Here is a 24,429-nt window from a genome sequence, read left to right as displayed (position 1 = left end):
TGGTGTGGAAATTGTATTTTTTACACATTTGTTGTAGACGTGATTAAATTTTGAGTTTAATTAATGCTTTGATTAAGATGTTTTTGTTCTCTACTTCATCATAATATCAACATGAAGTCTTAATCCCCAGTGTCCTCAACGTTTTGAACAGTTTTGGCTCCTTGAGCTAAAGAGATAAGTCATTGTACTGTAATTTTCATTGACTTCTTTTATGGCGGTTTGTTTTGGTGTGACTATCTAAACGTAAGTTGACCCAAGCTGCTGACTAGCAAAACTTCAAAATTACCATGCATTTCTCCATGTTTGTGGATAACACGTAGCCCAAATAACACGATTAAAATAATCTCCAAAGATAATCTACTTTCAATGGTTTTTACTTTAATCCAATGTTGTTTTAATCTTCTAAGTCGTACTAAAATTACATCGTTATACCTTAAACAGTACTTTATAATCCCAACTACCTACTTATAAGAAACCAAAGTTTTAACACGTGTCCGAATAGATAAAGTGTATATTCTTCTTGACAGGGTTAGCAAAAGAAATCTTTGGTGAAACAAAATTAATTCTATAACTTTTCTGTAAACGACAAAGAATTTATATTATTCCATACATATTTAGTTACGTAACATCATTAGTGGTAACAATATTTAATGTAAATAATAAGTAGTTATGAGCGTGTTACAACAGTAAACCTACTCTTCACATAATCCACTAAAGGAACAGTAGGAACGTTGCCGCCGTGATACGATTGTGCAACGTGGCTGGGCAGACTACTAAGTGCTACAAATCCCTCGTCGAATGTCCCGCACCCCACAACTCAGTCAACACTCGACACTTACGACACACAGTCGCGGAGAAATAAACTAAATTAAAGTAGCAAATAAATATGACATCGTAATGGCGACGATTTCTATAATTCTCTTCGTGCTTGCAAATCGAGTCAACTCTCAAACAAGCTTAACTACCCTGAACACAGGAAGCGACATAAACAGTTTATCAGGACTAGAAGTTACTGCCATTTTTCCGACGCAAATCCAACAAATTCAAACGACATCGGAAACGACGCTCGCGGTCTCCGCCGGAAACAATCTAAATGATGTTGGCGGCACGGTACCGGCCTCCGCCTTGGATGTACCAGAACAGAATTTCCAAGCAATCTCCACAATTTACTTGATGAAAAACAAGAAAACCAATGATGAAAAATATGCGCGCCGAGAAAATGGTAACTCACTTTTAGATGGAAGTGACGGAGGAAATAGCGAAAAATACTTGAAGAACTCTGGAGAAAATGTAGAAACTATTAAAGCGGAGTCTCTTGTTTGGGACAACTGTTTAGAAACAACATATAAAGACGTTCCACAAAATATTGTGAAGTCACCAGATACACAAAATGACAATCATGATCATAGATTTCAAGGGAGCAAGGAAATTGGGAGTACGAGTATATGGAGAAAGAGAGATGCGGGAAATTTGTATTACAATTCGACTGCAGGAAAGGCTTGGTTGGAGAAGTACAATAATCTACTAAATGCTAAAACAGAAGAAAGGCGCCAACAGAAGGCTGATTTAACAGTAGTGAAGAAAATAACTACAACAGTAGCACCTACTGTAGAACCCAAAACAACTGTTCAAGTGATACCAATAACAAGAGAAGTTTTTAAGGAACCAATAGATATATACAATACTACAGAAATGGGCGTTACTGAGAGTGACATTGTAGCAAGTTATACAGAAGATTGGTTCGAGGAAAAGGACAGAAGCAAAATAAGATTTGGTAATTTACCACAAAAAGAAAAATATTTAATACCAGCGCTGAAATTGGAGCAGACCTTTCATCCTTTCGGGTTTATGTCGGATTTTTTTTATCTGATATACCCGTTCGACTTTCCTGTGGGTAAGCAATTAATTCAATTAAAATATTTTTATGTTGATTCCAAAATCCTCACAACATGTAACGCATTTTTCACTCGCACGTGTATGCTGGCTATCTATATAACTTTTAAGTTAATCATGTTTTTTTTACTTAGTTTGATGATATCACAGTTACTTTCCATTATATACTCATACTTAAAACTCATTGGTCTATTAATGAGAGTTATTCTTAAGAAATGTCTAAAAAGCTACATACAACCTATGTCTTTCTTTTTTGTTTGTTATGCTTATGCATATATAAAGAAGTAAATATAGGCGACGCTCCTGAAAAAAAAAAAAATCCTCGAACGAATAAAACTAGAGAGAAATAGTATAGTCACAAATTCATTACCAATAATTAAATTACCATCGCCATCACCAGTAGCAGTAGCTATAAAACAAATTAACATACCCCACACCAAAGCTATCCTCAATTTGAAATAAAACAGTAGATATAGATAAAGACAGTAACATACCGGTGTGACCTCGTGACCGTCCGTACAATATCAAAAGGCTTCACTTCGACTTCACAACGAGGTCGCGAAGTTGATCTCGTTACCTCACCGCTAATAAAGTATCTACAAGTACCAGAGCTGATTCTTTTTTGTTTGGATACTTTCGAAATTGGAATATAGGTGACGGAGCATCATTATTTTTGTACTGTTTTATTTTTCTCTTGGGGCATATTTATTATTTTTTCTTAACCAACTTCAAAATAGGAAGAAATCAGAGCTGTTTATCCTTTTTAGATATGATTACCTACACCTAGTCTTATTAATCCCGGAGATGCAGACTACTAATGGGTTACCGGGGCTGCGGCTCGAAAAGTAGGAGTAGGAACGGGATGGTTTTTGGAACAAAGTTCCTTACCGCGCGGTACGCTGGCTTAGGGCGTTAGGCGAGATTCACAAAACTTTTTTTACCCAGTAATAGTCTGACACTCCCTTTCGCCTTGCCCAAGGCGCGAGAAGGCATTGGATGATTTTCTCCCCCTTTAAAAATAGTCTTAATACTGACATGGGATTTGTAACAAAATTGGTGAACAATGGGTGTTATATTTTAATTGGTGTACTCTACCCCTTCAAAATTTTCTCCCGAGTTAAGATGTATTTAAACACAAATTCTATATACACCATAACACGAATAGGAAAACGTTTCCTTTTCAAGTATTTAATGTCTTTGGAAGACCCGAGATGAAACAGTTTTAATTACACATACAGGGATATTTAGAGGCTGTAACAAGCTTGATCATGTTTTCACAAAAATACTACATACCTATAAAAAAGTATGAGAAATAATATTTAATGGATGTTTTATTCTATTTTCAGGTCTCATCAAGGATATAGTGTGGGGTGAATTTACATTTCCGTATTCATTCTTACAGGTATGTTTAGTTTTTAAATACTTACTTTGTACTTAGGTACCTATTGTTTGATATGCCTCATTGATCAACTACCACCATACCACCGAAATAAAACTCAGTCATTTTCAATTGATTTTTTACTTTTTTATTAAGTTTTTCTATTTATTATTTTTTTTATAACATTTATTTATTTTTTTAATCATTTCACAACCAAATTCTGTTTTTATAGTCCGTAATAAAATATCACTCTGACTCGATGAACAGTTCTTCTTTCGGTACTTTTTCGAAGAATTTCTTCACAATTCCGGTTACTATATCGACAACTTTGTCGACAAGAGGTTTGCCAAACTCCTCGGATACTTGTCTCCAGTTCTGGTTCAAAAACTGTAGCACAGCTTCACCTGATAATATAAAAAAACATAATTTAATAACTAAGAAGCCATTTTGTCATTTCATCTTACTTAGGCCATCTTTACTCTTAGTACAAGTTTAAAGTAATCGAAACGAGAGCGCGTTCGAGGCTCTGATTGGTTGGATTATTCGAGCCGATTATTCAGTGCTATTTATTTAAGTGTAGGAAGTATAATCAGTCATAAAAAATTGTATAAGTTATGTCGTAAATAACCGGTATAGTAAAAAGATCTTTCCGTGATATAAAGTGATAAAAATGTTAACAACCAATTGTAATTTTATAACTATTCCTATTTATTTAATTTGCAATGTACAAAATAACAAGTTCACCTTCAATAATTCATACATACGTTTATCATTTATTTTAACATGAATATTTAATTAATGGCATTCGAAGCACTATTTAAATTACTTTTTAAGATTCAGAAGAACCTTTGGCATTTTTATATAAGAAGGACATTTTATTTAACTAAGCTAATTTAGAGCGATTGCTAATAAAAATAAACCTAATTAATTCTCTTAAAAACCCAAGATACATAAATGCTTTATTATTACCCATTGTTGTTAAATATAAAATTAACATTTTATATTTTTATTCCTTAGCGTTTATGTCATCCAACAAAAAGTGTTGTGAATAATTCTTTTTACACGACAAAAATAAAGCTAAAAATAATGTTTTTAATTTTTATTCAGACTGACACTTTTTTTTCTTTTTGTTTAAAGTTCAACAGTGCTTCCTGGTCTAACTAAACTAAAAGCTTTTGTTTTAACCAAAAATCGCGGTTTACTCACGAAAATTAATAGAGAAAAGCTCTACTACTTTCGAGTGACAGAGAGATTCTTCATCATGAGCAGCGTGCATAGACGCAGCGACGTCGCGCAGCCTACGGATGATGAAGAGTCGTTCTATGACTCAAAACTAGTAGAGCATTTCTCCATTAATTTACAAGAGTTAACCGTGATTTTTAGTTCATTTAGTATATCTCACGACAGTTATTATAAACATAAATGCTTTTGACTTTGACTTTGACTATATTCTTTACTGTGTGCATTAAGACAGGTTTTCTTTTTTTATGTCTATTTTCCCTACATTTAAGTTATCATCTTAAGATCTCTCTCTCTCTCTCTGGTCGGTCCTTCATGTCTGAAGATCGTCGTCATCGATGGAGACAATTCTTGCGCGCCAGCATCACCCACCATGACCACGATCTTCAGATCATCTTAAGATAATTTTAAATAAAATAATACTGAAATAAGTATTGCACTCACTCAGTTGTGGGTTTCCTTCGAACAAATTAGTGAGACCGAACGTGACCTTGTCTCCGAAGTTCTGGTTAATGATCAGGTTCTTTACTTCATGGTATACCACTCCATCTCGAGTAACGTCATGGAACTTAATCTTGGCTTCCAATGCAACATTTTCTGTAAATAACACAAGATATTTATCATACACATAATCTGGATTTGGGAGCAGCAATTATTTGGTATCATCTTTCGTGCTTAATTGTAAATCAATATTATTTGTAGGGAAAAATATTTATAAACCTTTTTTACTGAAATTATCACACTAATACTATAAATACAAATGTTTGTGTGAAGCTCTGTTATGTATCTTTGTTACACAATCACGTCAAAACGGCTACGAACCGCAGGCGAAGCCGCTGGCAGAAGCTAGTAGTTCTTTTTTTCTACCCTTACATTACTTACACGTTAACTCCTGGACTATGTGATTAAGATTTGCCAAAAACTTCGTCCTTGGCAGACTAGTTAGCTTTTTACCCTAATTTGGGTTAAAAACTCTGTTTCTTTTGTCCATCATTTCTCCGTATATTAACTCCTTCGCTATCACTTTTCATACAAATAATTCACCATGGCATTACCTCTTTTCCCTGGGCCCAATACCAAGTAGAACTTACTTATCAAATAGGTACTTACTGATCTTAATTTTCGCATCACCATTGCCGTTGATCGATACAATCAGTATTCTTCCACTGGCCTTGTACTTTCCTTTAACACTTAAATCACAGTGCATTTTCATATTGGCTTCAGCGTTTTGGTATCTGAAATTAAAATAATAGATTTGGTCACCATTTTGATGTCGTCTTTTGTTCAGTAGGTAAAATTAACTATAGTCTCCAAATAAATAAACTGAGGGAAAGAACAGTAATGAATTGGCATATTTGGATGTACCATTCCAGAATTCATGGCTTTGAAACGTTAGGTACAAACTACAACTCTGCCTAATACTAATACCGTATGTAAATCTATAATATAAAAATAAGTCGAGTTTTCCTTCCTGACGTTATAATTCCAGAACGCAAGAACCGATTTCAACGGTTTTGCAAGGAAAATTCAGGAAAAAATCATCAGAAAACCAAGAAAACAGGGAGAATTGACATTGGTGGCGAAACGGAGTTCGCCGGGTTTGCTAGTATTATTCTAATTATGAAATATTGTGTAATATACAACAGTGGCTACTTACTCTACAGAATCAATGGTGCACTTTCTCAGTCCAGTAGAAGTTCCATTGCGGAATTCCACTTTGAATCCTCCAGGCAGGACCATAATAATTTCTTCTGTCCTCAATGGATCAATTGGTTCGACGCCCAGTTCAGGTATACCCTTTACGAATAGTGGTAAAGTTTCTTGAACAGTTTTCTTCAAACAATCTGACTTTAGACCGGGACATATTTTGATGTAATCAGCTGAAATATTAACAAAAAATAAAAATAACTAGATAGTTACACGTTAACGACTTTCAACCTTGAGATGAAACTTAATTAAAATTCACAAAAAGTAATCGAATAATATTAGTAAAATTTTTGACAAAAATTACGATTACGATGGTTATTTACAAATAACTTTAAAAACTAAATGGACTTTAAATAACTCACGTGCGACTTTAGCTGAACTATAATCTAAAACAGCTACAAGTAAAACTAAAGAAAACAAAAATTTTATTTTAAACATCGCGGCCAAAAGTCGTGAACCACTATTGAAGTCGAGATCAGTACTGATGTGAATTCAGTAGTCCTGCTGACTCAAGGCCTATTATATTTATCTACTTTATATTCAATTTATAAAAAAAATAACTATCGCGGAAAGAGCTATAACTCGCAAAACCGGTCAAAATATTCGTGGAAGACTACGATGACAGAGACCTTAAAATTATGGCAAAACAAAAAGCTTGCTTCCGATGTGTTACGATAACAGCCCTTATTACTTACGAAATATGAACGTGGTCAAGGTCATTTTTTGGATTGATGTTGATTATACAATACGCCAATAGGTATGTTCAATTAAAAAAATCGTTTGCGTCTACGGATGTAATAAGTCCATAAATAAAATATTAATTATAGATTAGATTATATTTACAACACGATTGTAAACAAAAAAATATGTTAATCTGGAAAACTCGTCTTCGAAAATAGAGAATGACGTAAATAAGTAGTATTCACGCGTAAAATTTTGGTATCCAAATTAATTTAATTCAAAGTCAAAGTAAAGTCATTTATTCCAATTAAAACATAAATAGATACTTTTGAAATGTCAACAAATAAGGAAATAATAGTTTGGCAGTCTGTCCGTCACAGAAGCCAGGTGCTCGTTTCAAAGTGTTGAGCTTCGAATGGCGGACGAGCTGGAATGTCACTCTCACTCTCATTGCCGCACTCAGATTCATTTAATGATTTATTTAACCCAGTCCATAGCAATTCTTTCCGAAAGAAAATCGTTAATAAGGAATAGTTTAATTAATCATTAAATATATCTGAGTATTGCAGTAAGTCACTCAGTAAACAACGGGTAATTTAATAACACCAACCTATTCAAGAAAAACAAGCAAACTGACAACCTTAAACAATGACGTCAAAAACCTTTAAATCACCAAAATTTTAACGTAAAATTGAACTGTAGCCAATAATACAGTAAACACATAACGATCACATACGTCAGTTATAAGTTAAGACATGGACGTTTTAAAAGGATAGTGTCCGGTAACTCGATATGTTTTATCGATCGATAGACGGTAAAGGCGATAATGTGCCACCATCGCCACGGCATCGGCACCACCACGCTTAAAACACTTTTAAATATTTTAAAGGGAATTATGAAGGAAAATATTGACAAGTTTGACGTGAACAAAGACTTTAGTTTATCAAGAGCTTATGTTTTTGTGTTTGACGATATCGACTTACCAATTTTAGTTGTTCTATTCAAAATGTGAAATATTCCGTCCTCTTTTATTTTTGTTTAGCAACACCATAATTTCTAGAAATGAAAATTAATGATAAAGGTTAATAATGGTTGGCGCAGTGGGTGGGTGATCGTGCAACGTGCCGGGGGTTCGATTTACACACCGGCTTGGCATTTTCTGAGTAAAATGACCATTATGGTCCTGTGCCTGATCTCCAGTCGCGGCGGTCTACCGTCTCCTCGAATTTAGACCTCAGGGAACAAAGAGTGCACTTGTGTTTGCACACACACTTGGGCACTATAATATCTCCTGAGTAGTGGGCTAGTTAACTTAGACAGACTGGCCACTGGTGATAAAAATCGATTACACTACAACAATATGCACTGTTGATGACTATTAAGAGGTGCGAAGAAAAATCTTTACATTTTTGAACACACGTCTCCCAATGTTGAAGTATTTCGTATAAAGCAGGCACTAAAGTATAAATGAAGTGCTAAGTCTCAAAATATTTCCGTTGTTATGTTATTTAAAGACAACTTTGTTTTATGGTAAACAAGGTTTTCTTTCAAACAACATACGGATTGCACCATGAGAATATGTATATCAAGTTTAGTTTTTATTTGGAAAACAATCGATGATATTATTGGAACTGAATTCCGTGGAAAATTTAAAGTTAACATACAGGGTGTAAACGGAACGCTCCCAAAAAAATGCTACAAATTTTATAAAATACATTTTCGTTATTAGCCTTAATATAATTAAGCAGTTGACTACAACTATTATACGACTATTATATGTACTAGTATGTCATATACATAAACATTGAATTCCTTATTTTTTTTAATAAAACTAGTTTTTTACCATCACCTGTTTGCGACGTTTGGGAGCGTTCCGTTTTCTCCGTGTATGGTAGGACAGACAGATTTTTTTATACTATTAAGCCGATAAACGAGCATATAATATAGCGTAATTTAATATTACTATCAATTGACCACGTTAATCAGTGTGTTAACTATAATTTCAATGAAACATATCCTTACAATTTGTTTCAATAATTAAATTGCATAGTAAATGTAAATTCAATTTAGAGTCATTAATGATGGTTCCAAACATAAAAAGGGTAAACAAATATCATGATACAAATTAATGTGATGATGATATGATATAAAATAACATAATAAAGGTGGTATACTGCACATAGCTGAATCTGAGCTATTAACTTATTACTTTAAGTTTCTCAAAAATATTACTTTATAACTTAAATTGGAGTAACTTACAGAATTATGTGCAATCAAACTTAATTCAGTAGGACTTAAATGTGATAAATTTGGGGTCAGAAATAAATATGACTTTGATGATTCTTAACAGAACTACATTTTGTGCTAAAATAACATTTTATTAATCTGATTATATAAAACTATATTGATTATCAAAATCACGATCAACACTTATTTTTCCGGCCTTAGAAACGAAAGATATTTTCCATTTAGCAAATATTTTTGGGAAAAGTATAAAGGATATAATGTCAGGCCCATTTAATATACGATTCCTTCGAGATTTCCTTCTCTCGTTAACACAAGAGCACATTTTTCTTCCGGAAAAGACACATCGCTCATTCCTAATTACGTAAGCTTTTAACACCGATTATATCTCGATTCTTGTTAGTTTGTCGGTATTATTACTTAGTATTATATCAGACTATTTTGCTAAAGGACATAGGGCTTTTTTTGAGGGGGAAAATCATCCAATGACTTCTCTCGCCTTAGGTGAGGCGAGAGGGAGTGTCAGACACTTACTGACTAAAAATCACCCCGTTCCTACTCCTGCTTTTCGAACCGAAGCTCCGGTAAAGGACTTATGGCTAAATAGATGAAATGATTTATTAATATTTTTATTGTAATTTTCCATGGTGTTATGATAATACCATTCATATTTTTCTCCAATTAAATAACTAGATAAAAGTACTTAAAGTGACTAAGATAAGATTCAGTAAATAAAAAGTTTGATTGTTATTTTAAGTTTACTAAGGATCTCTGGCGTACTGGCATATAAACCCTGATTGCACCTTAGATTTAAATTTCAGCCATGATCGTCCCACTGCAGGGCAAAGGCCTTGCACCTTACCTCATTTTATTAAAATTTTAAACTTCTTACTTTCATTTCGTTTAAGAATTGCATCTCATTCGCTCCCCAAGGTCAAGTTTACTTGAAGCTCATTGGTTATCTCAGTGACATCATCCGCTGGTACTCATTAATTAAATTGTTATTTGTTTATCGACCGACTTAATTAGGTGACCTGTTCTGATGCACCATTTATGTGAATATTAAACCCAAGGCCACATTATACCTGATTTGTATTATAAAACACCTCTAGTATATTGGCTTTTATTATTGTTATTATTTAATTCAATAGAAATAGTTTTTCGTTTGTTGATTTTAATACAATTTTACCGCCAATAATCTTAAAGCAAGCACAAAGTTTGAAAGAATTGTAAAAGACTGCAATGCAAGGCAAAAGTATGTACAAAATAGATAGTAAAAAAAATGTAGTTTAAGCGTAAGGCTTACAACATTTTACATACTTTATTTTAATTAAATATTGGTACCTAGTATTAGTACAGGCAGCTATGTGAGATCTGCTTATTTTAGTATATTTTGTGTCAATTTACATTTCCGAATTTATTAATTTATTTACGAACTTTAGTTTTAGTGACCATGTCAGTTTAAAAACTTATTTATTATTATTCATATACAGTTTTATTAAAAATTCGTACCAACATCACGAATTCTATAACTGCGAGTAATATTTGACATTGATTGTAATGGATTATAACTGACATCTACGAGTTTCGCGCCCGTAAGATAATTGAGATGAATAATTTCTTAATTCTTTATATCCAAACAAATCAACATAAGAGCGTATTCCTTTTTAAAAGGCCGGCAACGCACCTATGACTCCTCTAGTTTTGCGGGTGTCCATGGGCGGCGCTGATTGCTTACCATCAGGTGACCCGTCTGCTCATTTGCCCTCTATTCCATAAAAAAAATCGATGAAAATAATAATACATCTATTTTGGGTAGCATTTAGATTTTGTTATTAACATAATAACACGATTATTTATTTAACCTAGAGATAGAGCTGAACCAACACTATTATCGAAGGTTACATAACAGATTCAGTTTTGCCAAAACATAGATATTATCGAACACCAATTAATCAAGTTATGGTAATCAATAAACAACTGTCCAGGTATGATGTAAACGTAATTTGCATAATCTTGTAAAACTGACATTGGAAGAATAATATTCATACTGGTTTTGTTTGCCATCGGCCTAATTATTTTAAATGTCACTGTTGAGATCAATTCACGTGTTAGTCGTTTTATGCTTTATTTCCTTGTATGACTCAGCAAGTTAGTTTATTTTTTTCTTCATTTGTTTTTACCTCAAGAGCCTTTTCGGGTATTTCTGGTTCATCTATTGGCGATTATTAGGTGATATTTTTATTTATACCGTTGATACTCGTCTGTTTCTCTCGATTTTTTAGATATCATCAATCCAACACACTTTTTAAAGCCCTGGGCGCTTGCTCTTAAAACCAATCTCAATGTAGGAAAGGGCGTAGGTAGCACCGTATCTGCCGTATCAATTATACGGGCCCCGGGCCAACGTGCGTAAGCAAAAAATAAAAAAATCCCAGTTTTATATTCCATTTCAGAAATCACAAATGTCCAAATAATCAATTCTTTATTTTTTCGCGTAAAGCATGCCTTCAAAAGTTGGCACTAATTTTAGTAATAACTAAACATGGGCTCGCTGTCACAGCATCGGTAACCCCTCTTTAAGGCTTGATGAGAAAAGTGACACCAAACAAATTTTTATACGGCACCCCAAGTCACGCTACGCATCTAAGAATATAGGTTAAATATTTTTCAATTCAATAAAATATCAATAATTATTCAATGTCAAAACTATACAACCACAATCGTAGCTGTTAAAAAAGCATTCAGAGTACAGAATATAAAGCCAAACTATAATAATACGAGTAACATAAAACCATTAAGTTCATTCAATATCCACGCTACATGGATGCAATAGGCGCTAGTATTGCAACTTAAGAGTACGAAATTTCACAATACCAATATCGATCGATCGGAATTAGATTCAAGAGTAAACCCCTTAGTCTACATCCTGATTATTATTTGTGTATACCTTACAACATATATCATCTGGTCAAGCTAGCTGTCAACACGTATTAAAAGGCTGTATAGGCAACCAAACTATTCGCCATACATAAAATAGATAACAATAAGTTGTTCTCAAGGCCACCAATGATGGCCTTAGTACTCAAGATAAAATAAAATCAAGTACAAAATTAAACCATAAATAGATTTATTTTAAAATTAGCATTATTCTTCAATAGTCTTTATTTAAAATGAGCTAAAACTGTATAATCAGCGCCTAATAAAAAAAAAACTTCCGAAATAAAATTAACATTATTCGGTATCAAGTTAGTAGGTAGGTAATGAGCTAAAATTATCGACTCGTATTCACAACAGGAAATATTTACAGTAAAAATTTACATAAAGTTAAAACATTGAATATTATAAGCTCATATTATATTATCTTTTTATTTTATATTTAAGTGTGTCAAAGCGTAAAATAAAAAAGATATTTTAAAAAAGTAGACCAAAAATAAACCAAACAAAAAAATTTATTTATGCAATATATTAATAGGAACAGACCAAAATATCATAAATGTAACACTAATATCCAAAATTGGCAGTTCTTTCTATCATCCTTAAAACTAAGCAGTCAGAAAAAGCAAAAAAAAAGAAACAATTTTAAAATGTAATCCGTTTACCAAGATCGAAACGAGAGCGCGTTCGGTACTCTGATTGGTTAGTTCATTCGTGCCAGCCAATCAAACGCGCTCTCGTTTCATTTTCATTCAACGTAAAGCAAACTCGTAATAAGACTACAGACTACAACTTTCATCTTCCTGACGTAATTGTTTTTTGTTTCAGTCAATAAAAGTTGAATCAACGTTCCTGGCATTTATCATCGCGTTTGCCTGCATTGCCCTGGTAATACCTGCGTACCTCCTCATCTTGGGAATTCTATCCTTATTTTCAAGGTCCAGGTACGAGGATGAACTGGAAACTGGAGCTTTATTCCCTGAAGCGGAGAACTCAGATTGCAATGACAGAGCGTTGGTGGTTGTGACTTTATTCGTCGTGCTTGTCTGCTGGTTAGTACGATATTAATCTTGTATTTTCTCAAGGAACTCTCAAAGGCTTTCGTACTTCCCTTAGTATGAGATACCAGAATATTGGCGGAACAGATTTTCATTTAGTTATTTTACGTAATAGATAAACTTAAAATATGGTTCTCGGTTATCTTGCTCCTTAATCCCCTATCAGCACTCCGTGTAATTGGAAAATATTTAGATTAGGTTGTATTTATGAGTCGAAATGTTGTACTTTAATGACATTTCTGCAAATTGTTTTATACTACGTTAGGTTAGGTTAATTAAGCATTCTCCATTAAAATTACTTATTAGGTACTTTTAAAACTATTTCTTACCAAATAAAAATCTAAATTAATCGGTCCCCACTAATAGCCAGCCTCATCTAGCTATTTGAAATATTGACGTGTAAAAGTGTTATTTTATAACCTACTTATAGAAATAAATATCATTTATCATCATACTCAATAAACATTCAACTTCCTAAAAAAACAAAACATGAGTCACTTCTGAACAAAATTTCCACAACCATTTATACACTACCGTGTTTTAACAAACAAGTAAACTCATTAAACGGCTAATAAACAACTCCTTATAATCGTGTTTAAATAAATTAAAAACTAATTTATTCGATCCCGATGTTTACACACGTCCCGACCGCGATGTACCTAATTAATTTTCAAACATACTTAGTGAAAATGTTCTTTGAAACTTCCAGCCTCCCTCTTGCAATACGTAAGAAAGTTCTCGAAAGTTAAATTAAACGCCGACAGTGTATCCTGGCCTTTTTGATAGGAAAACTGGTAAATCTTTGAAAGCCATACTCATTACATGGCACTTGATTAAATCAAGGTACTGGATTAAATCAAGGTTAGTTCTCATCGTGTGTTTATAGCGTTTTTTTCTAATGTGGAATGTACTAATATTTGAAAATTTAGTAATTGGCTTTGATGGCAAATATAGGAAATGAGTGATGACATTGAATTTGTGGAAAAATATTCTAATCGGTAGAACTAATACATCTGAGCGCATCATAGCATGAATTAATTTAAATTCATAACTGCATTAAAAATATTCCGTACGAATGGAAAATATACATCATTATTATTCACCTTATGTATTGAAAAAAGCATATTTCGATTTGTATCATCGCTTACCACAAGGAGAAATGTGACCCAATTTCCATTAAATGTAAAAATGCTTTAAACATTAATAATAATTAAATAACATTAATCAGGTACTATTCCAATAGTGTGAATAATATTCTCCCCATTAAAATTTAATAGGTACAAGTGGCGCTACAACACCCAATTCCTTTCGTCCCCGACGCTCGTCAACGCTCATTAAAAAGGGAACTTGACGTAACGAGCAAATAGTACAAAAAGTTACTGATCCAAGGTTCTATTTCGTTCCATTGAACTGTGAATTTCAACTAGTAAAGCAACTTCGAGAGTAATTAGAGTAATTCCGAACTTGTAGTAACTTTAAATTAGTTTAATTTGATTTGATTTATTCGAATAGTATTACTGGTGTAATGGATTTTGTGATAGTATTTTATATCTATCAGTTTGGCCATTGATAGTCTTTTTAAATTGAATAAAAAAATTAACTATTTTTTAAAAATAGCTTGATAAAATATAAGGAAGTGGGTTTAATGATACCAAATACGGTTGACGGCAACGACGTCTCGAGTCGTCTCCAGTCAAAGGACCTATCATTTAGTTAGCAACTATGTTTTTTTTTTGTATTTTGTACCCTTATTACTAAGCGACTTATAACATGACCGACGTGAAGTAGCTGTATTACACAGCTACTACAACACATTTGCATTATTTTTTCAGCGTCCTAATATCAGGGATGGCAGTAAGCAACGAGCAAGCTCGCTTGGCTGCATCTGACGGGCGCAATGTAGTCAGTTGCGCATGCGCTGACATAGCGTCCTGGCTGTCGGCTGCTGCGCGGGAGTTGCATCATAGCCTTGTACCACCAGTGGACTTGGTACTACATGCTTATAAGGAGGATTTAAAAAGTAAGTTGTCATCAAGAACAGCCTTGCTATTCTGTAAGAACATTCAAGTAGCTTTCGAAGTGAGTTCGATCGTATGCTCGCGTTATGTCATTGGTCGAGATTATTCTCACAACCAATGCCATGGCGGATCGCGATCAAGTTACAGAATAGACTAGCAGTTTCTTAGCTGTATGTATGTGTTCATATTCATTGTTACAATTGAATAACTGAATCAAAGTTCAGAAAAAAACTGACGAAAATTGCTTGCACATCCGCTGCATCTCTACTTACCCCTCAGGCGAAACCAGCATAATCTTACTTCACAAACATACATAATATAACACACCATGTCTGGCACATTCAATTAAAAAGCACCCTGTTTAAACATTATTCACGTTAATTAAGTTTTTCGCAAAATGGCGTCCATATTATGACAGGAACTCGTATTCTTTTTGTGTAACTATTACGTTATGCAGATTATATACCACTAACGACCTATCCATTATGAAGAGCTGTGGTCTTGTTTTTTGAAGCTGAAAAATAGATTGGAGGTTTTTAATCTTGGTTCTATGATGGGTGTAACATGGATGCATGTTTTTAACCGACTTTAAAAAAGGAGGTTCTCAGTTTTACCTGTACCTATGTATGTGTTTATGTTTGTACGCAATTATCTCGTGTTTGGCTGAACTTATTTTGATACGGTTTTCAGCATAGTATTTTTCAGACTTAGAAAATATTTTAGAGATTTTACCTGACTTAACAAAATGGATCCCTCCCCATTGAACCCCATTTTTAGGTTTAGGTTAGGGTGAAGTAGTATGATAGTACTTCTCAAAAATACAAGCTATATGGTTCATTTTGCACGTATATTTGATATTAGGACTATGAATTTATTTTAGCTACTCATCATAATTAATTTATTTGTGCTTAAACATTAAATAAAAAACTGACATTCAAAATTACACCTAAGACAAATAATATCTAAATTCAGAGATTAATAAAATTAATACTCATAATGTTTCATCTTTCAAGGTAATTTTGTTACCAATAACAGTTAACTTTTCTAGAAAAAAATAATAAATTTACCTATTCCAACAAATATCCAGGTCTAATCCAGGCATTAATATAGATAAACTATAAATTAATGGTCAGATAATTCGAGAATTAATGGCTACGTGTTCATTCACAGACGTTGAATCGTTATTGGGAGAGCCCATTCAGCAGGCGATATCTTCTGAAAGCGGTATTGATTTGGTATTCGATTCCCTGGCAGATATTATTTCAGGTATGTTAATTTTGGATTTAATATTATAGTTTAAGAGGAATTTTGTGTCTTAACATTTAGTATTTTTTGCTAGTTGTGACTAATTTGTTTATTTAACTGCAATGTCTGTCTTGACCTTGAAAAATATGATAATATAATTATATGTATAAAATATGATAATCAAAAGTTTAAAGTTTAAATGTATAATAATCGCTAAGATAAAGAAAATAATCCTTTGGTATTAAGTATCTTCCTAATGACCAAAAAAATTAAGTAAGATTTATTTATAGACAGGCATAAAATGAATTAATCAAAACGATTATATTTCTAGGAATAGAGCAATAGTTAAATGCTGGACAATATTTTTTCTCTAAAAATTTAATGACTTTGTCCTTACCTTGACAACAAATGAAGCCCCAAAAAATTACATGCAATTTGGTGTAATAGTTCAAGGCAAAGGTCATATTGTATCATAGATATACTTCATCATCATCATTATCATATCAGCCATAAGACGTCCACTGCTGAACTTAGGCCTTCTGGCCTTCCAGATAGTCCGGTTGAAAGCGACCTGTATCCAACGACACACTTTTATTTGTATCGATTTTTTACACATCTTATTCATATTTTCAGAAAGTGAAGATCTGTCCTCAAAAATATCTTCTTTGCGTGATGTAAGCATCAAGGCTGGTTCCCTGGCGTCTGCAGCATCAGACCGTATCAAGGACTTGGCTCGTCAACTCGAGAATTTGAAGAAACACTGCACTCTAAAGGACACTCCTTTATGTGACACTATCAACACCCATTCGCTTGAGTTGAAGATGAAGTTTGATTTGGTAAACAGAATTTTTATCTATCAGCATCGCTTAATTAATTTCATAAAATAAATTTCTATATTTTTTATTGAAATAGAGAAATAGAAAAAAATTAAAAATGTATTGCGTAATTATCGATAATTTTATTATAACTTTCGTGAGACAAACTAAATTAATTATTATGTTATCGGCTCTCGACTAGTTTCAAACTATGCTAGAGGCTCATATTTGTGAGCAGCATTTAGTGACCTGCTACTGGCCGGTTACAGGAATTATCTATATTATAAGTATTTTGAAATGCTGGAAAGGTGGCTGATTACCTGACCCTTAAAGCACTACTTTCTAGGTTAATAGTTACGTTTCAGATGCATCATATAGCTTTGAAAAACATCCAAACATCAAATCAGATCTTTTAAGTAATCTTCTTTAGATTTTTTTGTACTTATCAGAAAACGAATACACCTTTAATTTTGCGTTTAAAGTAGACCGTATGTAAGTAAAACATATCCAATGTAATATTTCAGATACTACACGAGCAACAGTTATTGGAACTCCGTACTCTAGGGGTGGAGAATTTAACACGAGCGATATCTACTGCCAGGCAAGAGTTCAAAACTTTGCCCTCGGCCATACTGGCGCAAACCACACAAGTCCGGGAAGGTAAACATGAATACTTTACTTTATTATAATGAGGTTTTGTTATGTGTGCCATTGGATACAGTTAAATGATGTTTTAGATACTTTACTATTCAGAACAATATTTTTATCACTGATCTACAATGTAGATTCTACATTATCCAGTTAGCTTAATGATTATTTTGAATTCTTGAGCTTTTTTTATTACCTAAACCCTGTTTGACAAAAGACCCTGTACTATCCTAGGTTAAAACAAAAGCCTTCCAATTGTTATCGATAAACCCAAAATCTAAATGTATATAGTATACACAAGATTTATGTATTCGCACTACTTTTCAATGTCAAAACCACGTCAAAACCGTATAAAAGTTACATAATTATAGCAAACACATGTTAAAAAAAATCTGATCTGATCTGACCCTTTAGACTTTTTAAGTAAAATAACGCTCTTCTATCTTCATTTTCTCAGACATTCTCCGAGACATCGAGAACCGAAGGCAAGCGGTGCATGTTTCTGCCAAAGTCCTCAGCGACATAGTGCGCCATCTGACGTCAGGTCTCCACACTATTGCAAGACAACTGGAATCAAGTCTCGAGAGAGTACAAAGATATGAGTTCGCGAGGTGGACACTCATGTTAGGTAAAGTTAAACTTTGAAACTTGTTTTGTAAGCAATAAGGTAGGTTTTGATGTAAACTAACAAATAAGTGTCGTAAACATGTGCAAAATGTTTCATACACCTTTTCTAATATAATAATATAAATACTTTTCAGCTTGTATCGTCACATTTGGATTCGTAATGATGCTTATAATTTTGGGCATGCTTTGCGGTTGTGGTCGTGCCAAGAATCATGCAAGAAGGACTTTGAAAGTGTAAGTAGTTTTACAGTATCAATATTTCATTCATATTTGAAAAGCTGTTCAGGTTAACAACGTCTTATAGACTCATGTCTTCATTTATTTAAAAATCTTGTTAAATGTCATTGAAAGATATATGGACTAAAAATCTACTAACTTCCAGATCAGCTATCTGGTTATGTCTCGCCTCTCTAATGCTATGGGGCATTGTATCAGCAGTGTTCCTCATAGCCGGTCATGCAGAAGTAAGTTCTAAAAACCATGTCATAGTCAAATTACACACACAATAACCACAGTAGAAGAAATCTTTTAAAATTGTCTTTGCTCATCGAGTTGAGACAATCACTTTCATGTGTATTGCTAAGTAGTTCTTTGAAGGCGTTCGTAACACATTAAATGAACAAGTTGGTCGTAATATGCATCACTGGTAACTTAGAGCTAAGTTCATCTACAAATTAGTATTTACGTATACTGTTCCAAGTTTTCATGAAGTTACACATAAGTTAGGGAATATTATTATAGCTGTGCACTCAGTTAATTAATTCTAGATGGAATGCGAAGATTTTGGTGAAACTTTTGATTTGTGTGGTTTGCTAGTTGCTACTTAATTACGAGTAGCAGTTAAGATATTTATTGCTAAGAGCGTTGCATGTTCTAGGGTAGGTAAGTAATACCAATTTGACGCTAGTAATATTTTTCTAATGTCATAGTAATTATGTATTGACAAGCAGATGAAACAGTTGATGTAAAAAGGAAAACTGAATGATGACGTACTGATAGAAGAAGGTAAAATGAAAGCTAGAATAATAGTACTTTAATGTAGCCTTAAGAGAAGGTTCATACCTGACGGATATGCGTCGCTTATTGCTTGAACAGACAAATGTATAAAAACACACTTGACTGTTTACACTTAACCGATAATAAGTTAGTACGACTAATGATGCGCTCGACGTATTAGATATGAACCTTCCCTAAACAATACCAAAATTGGCCATACAAAAACGAACAGTAAAGTCTAGTATAAATATTCCTAAAACAAATCCATCCTTGAATACCTATAATCACCTAATATTCATTATTGTTGCAGGTCTACGTATGCCATGCCTTATGGGACTCTCAGTACGAAACTCTTACAGCTCTACTCGACAGACCATCACCTCTCTTGGCGAACAACGAAGGCATTTTTGACGCTATGTTCAGAGAAATGGATAATATAACTATCGATGTATCTGTTAAAGATGTGTTGAGGTAATTTCATTTTGACTACACCACCATGAACACGTATCGAATTTAATGAAAATCAAAAGCAAGAATCATTCGTATGTTTTACATTGCTGTGTTATTTTTTACATTTTCCGTACCAGCATCATGCCCAGCTCGTGATAGTGGACTATCACGAGCTGTTCTGCACACTGCACTGCTGAAACATATGCTCGTCTATATTAGAGTGTCTGCAATAATCTGCACTTGGAAATATTAAAATTAAATACCAGCTTCTGACAGCCGTTTTGCCAGCCTTCCCGTAAGATAGAAAGTATCTTATCACCCAAGATACCTCATATTCTGCCTGAATACCAAATTTCATCGAAATCCGTACACTAGTTCCTGCGTCAATCACTTTGAAACGGACAAACATGCATACTTTTACAAACTTTTTAATATTAGTGTAACAGTTATAAGTTACTGAAATAAAAAATTAACTATTTCAGGGACTGTGAAAAAGATAGACCAGCATACAGCGTTTTTCAACTGGACAAAATATTAGACGTCAATAAAGAAACCTCTTACTTTGAGTGGCAAGAACTCCAGACTGACTTCGGGAAACTGGCTTCTTCTATAGACGTTGGTCTTTTAAAGACGATCTCTGTTAACTTCAGCCGATTATTGCATGAAATGTTAATTGTATCTGATGTGGATATCGCTAAATATAGGTAAGCATGTGTAACTGCTTTTTTAATCACAAAAGTGATTGTCTTAGCTTGTTCTTAATTACGACTGACTGCAAGATCGTATCGACGTACAAATATTGCACTTGTTATCAAAAGAAAATTTTTTTCATTTTATATGCGCCTTTACAGGAAACATTTTTAAGGTGTGGCAAAATTTGAATATGACATTCCTTAAGTAAATTCAATGAACACTTTTACGTTGCAGTACATAAATCTCAAGTTAACTAATGAAAGATATCCAATCCAAAACATTTTTTATGGTCGTACATTCTAAGACAACGAAAATATTACAAAAATTGATCAGTGAAACCGTGTTCTATTGCCGTTATAGATATGAAAATTAGGCGACACCAAAAAAGTAGCCTTTATTCACAGCCCTTGAACATGCTTGTTTGTTTTTCTAGAATGGACTACAACGTTCCAGTTGTTAGTAAGGACTTACCGTCTCTGGTGGATCAGTTGGAAAACATCGCAGCACAGGTGACGGATCTTACCACCGCAGGAAGACTGGAAACTTTAGGTACTATTCTTTTATTCTACGTTTCAATACTAAAGCCGGACTTAGTAATTTTTATTTTAGACACAATTACTTACAAACGACAATTAAATAATTTCGTAGAATCTTAGCTGATTTGTCCCAGATTTTTCTTGTCTAATCGATTACATATCGTAACATAATAATTCCTACGTAGTTATTATATAAATAATAACTACTTTAGGTTTACTCACGTAAATATTTAAACAAAAAGTTCTACTAGTTTCGAGTCACACAGAGACTTCATCATGAGCAGCGTGCGCAGATGCCGCGACCTCCCGTAGCCTACTGTGTCTTGAAACTAATAGAACTTTCTCTTCAAATATTTTCGTGAATAAATCCTAATAATCATTCCTGAAATACCTAACATTAGCAACACAAGTTTTAAGCAAGAATTAAAAAAAAAACTTAATATTCACAGCCACAAGAACACAGAGGTTATACCTAACAAACATCAAACCACTAGAACAGTTACGTGCTGATGTGGTCTTCAAACTGACAGAATTGGAACTTCAATTGTTGCCATTTAGAAGAAAACTCAACATTTCATTAAGCCACATCCATACGGCGCAGTTTTATATCGATAACCAGGGTGATGTTATCGCTCAGAAAGTAAGTTTAAAAAAGTTATCATCTAAAACCTCCTTCTTTTTATAAGTTGGTTATAAATAAAATGGTCATCATCAAAACCACTCATATTATCTACGGTAAATGATCTCTTTCTTATAAGTAAAAGTGGTGATTAAGTCTTTGACTGCCAATAGAAAACTGATGAAGGTAAATCCTCCGCTAACGTCGGTTACCTGTGACCACCACGGTGTTCAATGTGTTAATGCTCAAACCTTCTCCGTGCGAGAAGAGGCATTTGGTCAGCAGTGGCCTCTTAAAGGCTGTTGATATGATGTATTTAAAGCAATATGATGGAGTACCTACGACTAGATACTGTTCCAAAAATAAGATATTGTTTTACATTATCACATTAAAAGTCAAAGTCAAAGTCAATATTATTTATTTAAATTAGACCAGGAAGGCACTTTTTAACGTCAAAGCAAATGTTACATTCGTCAAAGCATAATAACATTGTTATAATATTGAATTTATGATATGAAATTCTTTATTATTTTTATAATATTACAGAAAGTATCAATCTACATATCTCGCCTAGTGTCCCATGCAGCGGGCTGGAGAACGCATGTACTTATATCAACCAGCAAGCATGCTGCTCGATGCAAACCTTTGTACTCTGTGTATGCAGCCGCCAGGTCTCTGCTGTGCTCCCAATATGTTTCATCTTTGGTAAGAACAATTGTATAAATAAATATGTATCTTTAACTTTAGGTCCTAATTGACATGTAAATGAAAATGAATTTTCACTGAAAAATAAGAGACTGTTAAAATAATTTACTTACTTAGTTGAGAAGGATTAAAGTTCCATATAACTGTAACACTTCTTCAAGTCCACTTTACTGTATAATGTATTGGCTAAACCTGTAAAATTATGCATGATTTTATTAAATAAATATAATAGAAAATGAACCTACATTACTGTATGCCACAAAAAAATCAATTCTCCGTGCTTCTACTAAGAATTTACTTCAAAGACGACTCAATAATTCTTCTCCTGACCTGAGAATCAACCCTCTTACTTAAAGGTGGAAGTTGGCCATTCGATATTTAGCCATTATAACTTGTTAATAATTTCCAGCACGGTTGGTGGGTGTGCGGATTTTTCCTCGGGATTTCATGGTGTGCCGCGCTAACACCACTTTGTGTCAAACTTTGGCGGTCGTACGGAAGGAAAATTAGGGCACACGAAGCTATGACGCTTGCTAACTTGGGCTCCGGGTTAGTACAAGTTTTGCTAACAAGTAACAACCGACCATTCACAGTTATTCATGTTGCGTTGCTTTAGTAGCGACAGAGAGAGATGTAAAGGATATTTTGTGAGTGAAATCACGTTGATGTTGTGAGTTCATATCGTTTAAACCTTTAACTGCCATCAGAAAACTGTTGAAGGCAAATCCTCCACTAACGTAGGTCACCGGTGACCTACGTGGCAGTTAACGTGTTATTTTTTTTTCTTTTTATAATAAGTATCGTGAGACATACTAAATTAACTAAAATTCACTGTTTACTCACGTAAACTAATGGAGAAAAGCTAGTTTCGAGTCACAGAGGGACTCTTCATTATGAGCAAAGGGCGCAGAAGCGACGACGTCGCGCAACCTACCTACCTACTAGACCTTAGAGGTTGTATATCACCCTGGAGGTTGTATTACCTACCTACATACTTTTCTCCATTAATTTACTTGAGTAAACCATGAATTTTAGTTTTTTTTTATCGATTCACGTTAATACGATAATCGATTTATACAGACTAAATGCTTTATCAAGACCTAAAGCTATTTTGCACTATATTATCGTTCCTAAGTTTAGACTTCGTTCTTTTTTCAGGCAACAAGAAACACCTACCACTGCATTATGTGACGGTAGCAACTGGAATACTCCTGGGTTAGTAGTTTGCCTATGATTAGTGTCATTCTATGTAAGTGTTCAAATCACACTATCACACTAATATTATGTATAAATGTAAAAATATGTCTGCTTCTATGTTTGGATGTTTGTCCGTCAATCACGCTGAAACTAATCAAATGATTTTAATGATATTTCATATTATACAAACAAGGTATAAGCTGACACCGAGAACGCTTTCGAAACTGCTAGCAGAAGCTATTCTAGCTAGTATGTAATAATGTTATACATAATCATCATCATCAATAACATATAAGCAACAAGACGGCCATTGCTAAACATAGGCCTCCCACAATAACTTCCAAATAGTTATACATATATGAAAACCAATTAGGAAGCAATACCCATGCATGTTTTCCATATCAATAGGTTTGCTTTTTCTAACATTCAAGACCTATTTAAACCTTATTTTCAGGCCACCCGCCCCACCACCTAGAAGTGACAGCTGGTGATCTACCAAAGAAGATTCGAACCAAAGAGAAAATGCTTTTAAAGGCACAAAGTCATTTCTATATTTTAGCCAGTGTCTGTATTTATTTATATTTAAAAATGTTGTAGACGTCTATTTTAATTATTTCTCTGTCATATAATTTCTCACAGAATTTAACGTATTTTTGCTAACTATATAGAATCAACTAAATTGATCTGTCCATCCGTTAGTGAGTTTTATCAACATATTTCGTGGTCAGGGGTGCTTTTCCACC

General features: G+C 33.7%; 2 protein-coding genes across 3 annotated transcripts; one reads left to right on the top strand and one right to left on the bottom strand.

Moving 5' to 3' along the window:
• Window positions 1–737: 737 nt before the first annotated feature.
• LOC118276089 (prominin-1-A) lies at window positions 738–24,429 on the top strand. 2 transcript variants are annotated; one of them, XM_035594252.2, is made up of 18 exons: window positions 738–1,894; window positions 3,240–3,295; window positions 12,908–13,131; window positions 14,970–15,157; window positions 16,326–16,421; window positions 17,034–17,236; window positions 17,740–17,875; window positions 18,321–18,491; window positions 18,625–18,724; window positions 18,873–18,954; window positions 19,797–19,957; window positions 20,419–20,640; window positions 21,063–21,178; window positions 21,615–21,805; window positions 22,331–22,489; window positions 22,899–23,038; window positions 23,648–23,738; window positions 24,141–24,429. In XM_035594252.2, exons 1-17 carry the CDS (start codon window positions 898–900, stop codon window positions 23,721–23,723), a joined length of 3,318 nt encoding a protein of 1,105 aa, XP_035450145.2. In that variant the 5' UTR covers window positions 738–897; the 3' UTR covers window positions 23,724–23,738; window positions 24,141–24,429. The 2 variants fall into 2 exon arrangements, with proteins under 2 accessions (XP_035450145.2, XP_035450144.2); XM_035594251.2 differs by having other exon boundaries at window positions 740–1,894; window positions 23,648–23,704.
• LOC118276090 (protein takeout) lies at window positions 3,397–6,747 on the bottom strand. Its single transcript, XM_035594253.2, has 5 exons — window positions 6,580–6,747; window positions 6,168–6,390; window positions 5,621–5,745; window positions 4,955–5,107; window positions 3,397–3,675 (listed from the first exon to the last, which is right to left on the bottom strand). The coding sequence occupies exons 1-5, from the start codon at window positions 6,653–6,655 to the stop codon at window positions 3,518–3,520; spliced, it is 735 nt and encodes a 244-aa protein (XP_035450146.1). The 5' UTR covers window positions 6,656–6,747; the 3' UTR covers window positions 3,397–3,517.

The sequence above is a fragment of the Spodoptera frugiperda genome, chromosome 31 (assembly GCF_023101765.2).
Source record: "Spodoptera frugiperda isolate SF20-4 chromosome 31, AGI-APGP_CSIRO_Sfru_2.0, whole genome shotgun sequence".
Lineage (NCBI taxonomy): Eukaryota > Metazoa > Arthropoda > Insecta > Lepidoptera > Noctuidae > Spodoptera > Spodoptera frugiperda.
The sequence above is the reverse complement of the archived record's forward strand: the minus strand, read 5'-3'. Positions and strand labels throughout refer to the sequence as shown.